Raw genomic sequence first — 8101 nt, 5'->3', positions numbered from 1 at the left:
ACCCATTAACGCGGGAAGTCGGGCTGGTTGTTGGACAAAATGGCGTCCTCGGTCGACCTGCTTCCCAGTTCTCGTCCAGTCTGAGCTAGGACTCTATCTAATGACTTTATCGTCGGCGGGAAGTTAAACAGAGCTTTCCCCTCCATCCTTGCTGCTGCATGGTCGTGCTAGCGTCTGACGGTAAAGAGTGTCTGGAATATCTTTGTGTGATTGCAACAATCATTCACTTCTGGCATGAAATGTTACCGCAGTTTTGGACGACGAACCAAGCTTTTTTGTTGTGGCTCGTGGTACTGTGATTGCAGCGTGCTAATTGCAATGTCTAGGAAAGCGGAAATGTTCACAAATCAGGAAAAAGCTCCTGGTATTGTGAAACTTATGTACCAAAACGAGGGGCGAGAAAAAAATTCAGAATTTTACTATGTTAATCAATCAAGCAACATCTATGCAGAGCACCTATGTCAAGTATTGAAGCACTGAAGCAGAAAATGTCAACAGTGATTTCGTGAATCCCACATGTGATGTAGGCTAATAGACAACAGCAAAGCTGAATGTAGACTACAATGTGTCGCGTTCCTCCAAGAGTTACTAATTGCCAACTTATTCGTACGTTTTCCTGTGAAACTTCATTAGCGATCCGGAAGTGGTTCCACTTCTTTATCATATTTATGACAAAAATAAATCACATTTGCAAACATAGAAGAACCTAAAGTTTGATGCTACCGTTGGACGTGGAAGATTGAAGGGCCATATAAAGTATAATTGGAATAAGCGAGGAATAAATCTATTGAAATTCTTACTATAAGAGAGGGAAAGCTGGAGGGATCTATGTTGAGGCTGTCTGTGATAGTGAGTACAAAGAAAAAGCGTAACAAAATTCCTTTTCGAAAGATTATGGGTGCAGTGAATCGATTCGCCATCTCTCTATATGCAGTAATCTCTCACCTTGGTGGCGACATGGGCGCCATGTCTCGTCTTTATCAACAAAGCTGCGTTACGTATTGGAAAATCTACTGTGCCCCGTCAGTTCAAAAATTTTCGGTACGAGATTAATAAAAAACAGAGGAAAGTTAAGACGAAGGTTTTAATATTTCAGGTGTCCTACGGAGTCTCCTCCCACTTGAGCACAGCTTCATACTACCATGTGAAACTTTTCTTCTTTGAGATGCTGTTAAAGTCTCGTCTCACATTAGCTTGAATGTCGGTTGTCATAAATCTTAACGCTTCATGTGAATTTCTGCACTGTGACATTTTCTCGTAGGTTCGTATTGGTAACACTAAGTCTCTTCACCCGCGTTGATTTTTTCCAGAAAAGAATTGTCCTCATTTTGCATTTCATTCAGTCGCGGCTGGCGTCCATGCAGCTGGCGTTCGGGATTAAAGACGTGCGGAACAAATTTTGTACAAATTTTGATCTGCTTGAAAATATCCTGGAGAATATTTTGAAACCTCAATTTAGAGGTATTGCTCCGCTACGGTTTGTGACACGACGACGTTGACAAAAAGCGGCCACACGTCCGCTGCTTAACACGCCTCTTCGCAACTGACTAATCGAACGCACATCTGTTGTTCACAACCGAAGCGTGTAACACAAAATTATAGTAAGTGCCAAAAATTTGCTTAGGAGTTACGTTAAAAGCAGGAATCGCAGGACCTCTCATTGTAAATGTTAATATGGAATATAGTGTACACTAAATAGAAGGACAATTGTAGATACTCTTATATTTAACTAGAGATCTTGCGTGTCGCATAAGTAGTTGAATTGTTGAAGTCAGAAATACTAAACATAGCAAAGGGTATATACCCTTTTACTCAAAAGTCAGCTAAGTACCATACCTAATTTCAGTCTTAGTACCAGTACACAATCTCAAAAAGTCAAAGTACAAATCAGTCCACATTAGTATGATGCAAGTTCTCATAAAACTGTCTGTATTTATCATCCATATATGGAACTGATAACAAGACTTTTCTTTCTTTGCTAAGTTCTCTTTGTCCTTCAGTTCCGTTGATTGTTACATTTCTGATTTCAGAATTCTCCATTCCTTTTTTTTTTTTAGAATATTAGCAAGTTTCCAAGTTGCCATTTCGCCGAGGGGACATTTAACTTCTGTGGCTCCGGAATTCCTTGCTAAGAAGCGTGCCATCGTTACCTCTCAGATCTGCAACTTTTTTGTTGTTACCCAGGAATCGGTAGCAGACTGAATATTGATCGAATTTTTTTTCAGTTAAGTCAACGATCTCAAGTTTGTTAGCATGTGTAGCAGATCTTGCAATATCATGCAGGTCTTCAGGTATAAATGCCTCGCACAGTCTCTTCCTCTTCTCGAAGTCCCTATCACACGGCTAGTAGCTATGGCTGCATACTGAGATCTTTTGTTCAGTGCTGTCAGAGACTCCAAGTGACACAAGATAAACAAAAAAAGGTCATGATCTTGTTTTTATTGAAATCAGCTGGTACTTAGCAGACTTCTGGGCAAATAGGTAAGCAACATAGCAAAGCTTCCATATGGTGATGAATGCACGAACTCAACTAACCACTGTAACACTTAGCTATGTGTTGGGTGCAATGGAAGTGTTACACAGATGAGTTGTAATGCAAAAACTAATTTGTTTAAGAATGGCACATAGCATGTTATTGGGATACACTCTTCAATTGTTCGAGGTTACTGTGCTGACGCCGCTTGTATGCCACGAACAAAATCAGTTTCGCAATTTTTTGGGCGGGTAGTGTATATATAGTTAATGATACTCATTAAACTTTTGTGCTAGCCTACAGTAACTATATTTAATAATCTCGTGTGGCTTAATGTCGTGACGCACTTCGACTAGTTTCGTGACTAAGCTGCCCTGGTTATGCAGCGGGGGGGGGGGGGGTATCTGAATCACATGTCGTTCCTGGCGCTCCTCACATCGTTAAGACGTGAAGGCTCCATTAAATGGAGCCTAAAAAATTTACGTGGTCCGACCGGATTTCGATCCTCCGACCCCTCGGTTTCCAGGCATGCACATCAGTACTGCACCGCCAGGCCCGAACGGGTCTAACAGCAAAGAAGTATATTATTTATAATAAATGCGAGCTACAGCACTACAGTTTTACCGTCGAAAACACACAGTTTAATATTAATTTTACGCACTACACTTTACAACTATCGAGAAAAATTGGAATATGTTCCAAGTACTCAGTGACAAAACTAATATTGGTACACTGCGCTATCTACGAAACTAATACGATTTTAAAATTAAACATCAGCTGGGAGAGTAAAAGATCGGTTGTACGCCGATCGATGGCCCGTGTTTGGTGCGTCTCATTGAAAACGTCTCTCACACTGGCGAAACGTTTCAACTTATATTATTGCATTAATGCGTACGAAATACAAGATCGAAAGAAAGAGACATCCACCAAACTTCTTTCAGCTTACAATCTGTGATTCGGAAACTTTTTTAATTCTCTAATTTTGGTCCGTCCATTGTAAGTCACTGACAGTTCTGATCCCTTCAACGACAAAAATTGAGCAAAGTCGTCATCCTAAATGTAGTGTGGTTGGAACTTATTTACAGAAATGATTACGAAACATCCTTTGAGCACAGACAGTTACAGTTACGAACGCAGTATAAAGCTCATTAAACAGATTAATTCAGGATACAAAATAAAAATATATAGCCTTTAAATAATTACTTTTCCAAAATGAGGCACATTAAGCGGTCTTAGTAAGCCCATCAAATCCAATAAAATAGCTCTCATATGAAGACCGTATCTGTTTAGATATGATGGTGAATGAACTACGTTATAATGAACCTAAAATTGGCACTATCAAGCTTAAGGGGCACTATTTGTTCCGAGTTAGGTCAGATATATATTAAACGTTATAGTATCTCTCTCGAAATAGTTCTTGCCCGTGAAAGAAATTTTTAGCAGATAGCTAATTTAGTTGTGACTGGTTCTGCGCTCTGAAGTTCTACTTCGTACGTATTCATCTTGAACGGCACTACATGGTGTGATGTTTTGGCTATTACGTTACTTATTGCCTTTCTATTCTTCTACAACATGCAAGCACAACCGCTTGGCTCTATTACGTTCATTTCGTAATTTCGATCGTTAAATCAGGAAACTGCACTTCTTACGTTTTCTACTGGTTATTTCTTCTAGCCTTGAAAATGACTTGCAACCGGAATTACTTGAAATCAATTTCCAATCGCTAATAGTGGACATAACTACCTCATGAAAATGAACAGGAAATGACTTTCAGACTTACACGTTCCGATCAGGTATGTACGAATCTATCAACAGTAGACCCTTTTCGTAGCGGGTGTAGTGGACGTACCTCAGTGATCCGAAAGGGAACAGGATATGTCCAAGATGTGTTGAACAGTCCTTATAACGTATTCCGCAAGTGTAGTACCACTTCACGATTAAGACAAAAATATATTTCTCGCACATTATGTCTTTCAAATATTCTGGAAGGGGATCAGATAATTTTTTACAAAGCAAAGCGGAAATGAGCTACCCGGTCATTAAGGCGATACGTGTGGTCTAAAAAAAAAAATCTCTATACAACAGGAACTATACGCTGTCACGGACTACATCAGAAAACATAAAATAGATTGACCATAGGTCGAGGTTTCCTCTATGGAGTAGCTCAACTATTTTTTTCCTATTTCTTTCCACTACTCCACTTTTAAATTTGTCTTTTTCTACAGTAGGCCTGTTTAAAAATAAACTGAAAATACTGTTGAAACATGGGCTGATAAATACACGTTCTCATTTCACGTTGGCTCTCGTTGTATCAGGCGGGGGTACTTCGTGTTGCAGCTAATGAATCGTAGCACCATCCTATCAAATATTTCAAGTAAGCTACGCATACAGTCTTAGGTTGTGGAAAACACACAAGTCACTAGATATCATACAAATGGCAGAAAATAAAATAAAGTATCTAAAAACTACTCGGGTTAATTGTTACACTAAATTAAAACCAGCTTCCGTTTTCGATTTTTGTCTGTATTTCGATTACAGATATTTATTTCACAAGATCATGTGTTTTCTGGGATGTTCCATTTTCAAGTGCTTACTCATAACCGTGTAATTATACGCTGTAACCTTGTGTGGGTACAAGTTACGTTGTATGTCTGTCATTTCAGTGCACAATTGCTATCGTAATACACTCCAGGGACAACTACTAAGATTGCTAGGACAACAGTTATATATTTAAGTGTCAATAGTCCGTTGTACACACCCACAAAAGGTTTCTGCGTAATATTACGAAGATATGAGTAAGCATTTGAAAATGGCATACCGCAGCAGACAGCTGATCGAGTGAAATAAATGTCTATAATCGAAATACAGGCATGATGAAAAACGGAATTATCTTTTTCGGCTGTGCCACCGAATATGAAACAAAATTATCTTAAAATATAGCTTAAAAGAGCAAGCAGATGAACTATCGCGATAACAGAAACCAGTGAACACGGCTCAAGTTACGCGTAATTAAACGTGAACAGCCGCGAGGATGAAACACTGGATGCGAACCAGTAACATCGCTGTTTGTTGTTAATGAATAGCGTTATTACCAGTTGCTGATTGAGATGTTTACTTTATTATAAAAAGTGACTTGTTTTTTCCCACAATTATGGACTCACCACGTGATTTTCGACAAAATAAAGTCACGTCACGGTACTATGTAAATGTATTGGACTGGTGAATAGATGATAGGTCGTTGCGAGCCAAATTGCGGCACGACATGTAGAATTTGCGTCGAATGGACGCAGACTAAGTTAGCAAATTATCGTATCAGAGATGTAATTACATGCCAGGGTTTAGAGATTAAAATATTATATGTGGCGGGCAAAATACAGCTGGTTTGCCGTCGGGCACCGGCGAAGCCCCGCGAGCAAATTATTTACGTAGGGAGCGGAGGAAGCGGCGCGGCCGGCGTCGTGGCTCGCGCCCCTCCCCCAACGCGACCGCGTTCCGCGATTGGCCGTGCGTCGCCCAATGGCAGCAGGCCCCGCCCTGGCGGCCCGGCCATGCCGGCGTGCCGCCACTCGCGGCCCGGCCGCCGCCAGAAGCGCCTCAGCTCGCCATGCTGCTGCGGCCCGCCATGTCCGAGTCCCCGCTAGACCTGCGCGGCGTGCACCTGCAGGACTCTGACTCCGACGTCAATGTGGACTCCGACGACGACGGCGCGCCTCCGGCGGGTGGCCTGCCGCCGGAGTACCCGAGACATCTGATCGCCGCCGGCCCCGGAGCGCCTCCCGGGGTCGTCAGCGGTGGGAACACGACACCCACGCCGGCGCTCTCGCCCGGCTCCGAGGAGGCAACCGCCGTCTCCGTCTCCCCGTCGTCCAACGGCGGCGGCAAGAAGACCTCCGGATCGAGCGGCGGCGGCGGCACGACGCAGGTGAAGCCGCCGTACTCGTATATCGCGCTCATCACCATGGCCATCCTACAGTCGCCGCACAAGAAGCTCACGCTCAGCGGCATCTGCGAGTTCATCATGGCGCGCTTCCCGTACTACCGCGAGAAGTTCCCCGCCTGGCAGAACTCGATCCGCCACAACCTGTCGCTCAACGACTGCTTCATCAAGATCCCGCGCGAGCCGGGCAACCCGGGCAAGGGCAACTACTGGACGCTCGACCCGATGGCGGAGGACATGTTCGACAACGGCAGCTTCCTGCGGCGGCGCAAGCGCTACAAGAGGCAGCCGCCCGAGTTCCACCACCACCACCACCAGCACCACGCGGCGGCGGTGGCCGCGGGGCTGCTCGACGCCTACCACCGCCACCACCACCACCAGCAGCACCACCACCACCAGGCGGCGGGCGCGCCGCTGCCCTACCCGTACCTGTCGCCGCTGCCGCCGCTGCTGCCGCCGGCCGAGCTGGCGCGCCTCTCGCTGGGCCTCGGGCTGCTGCCGCCCCCGGTGCCGCCCGCGCCGCCCCCGCCGGTGGCCGCCGCCGGGCCGCCGCCCCCGCCGCCGCCTCCGCCGCCCCCGCCGGCGCCGACGCTGCCCTGCAAGCCGGTGCCCGTCACCAAGAGCAAAGTGGGCGCCGCCTTCAGCATCGACTCGCTGATCGGCCGGCCGCCGGCGCCCGCCCCCGAGGCCGCCGCCCCCGCGCCGCCGGACGTCCGCGCCGCCGCCCCCGGCCTGGGGCTGGGCCTGGCGCTGGGCGGTGTCACGCGCAGCCTCGACTCGGCCTTCTCGCCGCTCGCGTGGGCCGCACGGTAGGCCGCCGCCGGACTTACCTTAGCTGTAGCGCGCCTCGCCGCGGCTCCTTCCTAGTCTTCTGTGTTCGGCTCTCGCCAGCCAAAAGGACAGACACTCTCCCTCTCCCACCACCGCGTACTCTCCTACTGCATCATTCCTCTTCGACACTGCACAATTCTGTCAATACTCCCCTCTCTGAGAGGACAATTACAACCAAACTTCAGTTTACTTAATCATTTTTTAATCGAGATGTCTATAAATGAAAAAAGAGACTCCTACTTCTGTGCGCACATACGTGACATTGCGCGCCAAATTTATTCAGTGCTTCTCGAGGAGCACTAATCTCACGACGCTGCATTGTCGGCTGTGCGCCGTAAGATATCCCGGCACCTAACGTCAGCGGCGCAACCCTACAGTACCTGTTCATTTGCCAGCTGCACGGATAAACTAGTCATTGCTACAGCCAGTTCCCTTTATGCTTTTAACTCGTGTAGCACAAAAATATCCGGAATTTCTTACTTTTGCGCAGCCGACAATTCAGCTGATTAATCTGCATGTCAATAAGTCAGCGTTTCCCAACTGTTGCGATGTTTACCTTTAACGCAACGAACCACTCTTGACTTGCTAAATACTTTAAATCAAAAATGCTAATTGTAACGAGTGCATAACATTTCATTTCCCACACACAGTGACTGATAGACATAGGACCTACATTCTACCAGTAAAAGTCTACCGACTGTATTCCGGTTTTTAAATTTTTATTTCCGATACGTATTTGGGTTTTCAACATCCATACAAGGTTTTCTGTTTTTAAATCCTGAAACAGTTGCAAAATTTGAACATGTCAAGCCTCGTGTGAATGTTGAAGACCGTGGAGATGAAGATACCGCTCCCAAATA

At 45.7% G+C, this 8101-nt stretch overlaps 1 protein-coding gene across 1 annotated transcript in view; it reads left to right on the top strand.

Annotated features, from left to right (window-relative positions):
- The first annotated feature begins 336 nt into the window (after nucleotides 1-336).
- LOC124616346 (forkhead box protein D3-like) overlaps nucleotides 337-8101 on the top strand; it is a 60011-nt gene continuing 52246 nt past the window's right edge. Inside the window, exons 1-2 of the mRNA XM_047144654.1 lie at nucleotides 337-364; nucleotides 5851-6902. Of these exons, the coding sequence (XP_047000610.1) occupies nucleotides 337-364; nucleotides 5851-6902 (1080 nt within the window). The remainder of the gene's footprint in view (nucleotides 365-5850; nucleotides 6903-8101) is intronic.

Source organism: Schistocerca americana, chromosome 5 (genome assembly GCF_021461395.2).
Source record: "Schistocerca americana isolate TAMUIC-IGC-003095 chromosome 5, iqSchAmer2.1, whole genome shotgun sequence".
Taxonomy (NCBI): domain Eukaryota; kingdom Metazoa; phylum Arthropoda; class Insecta; order Orthoptera; family Acrididae; genus Schistocerca; species Schistocerca americana.
This window is presented reverse-complemented; position numbering and strand designations above follow the sequence as displayed.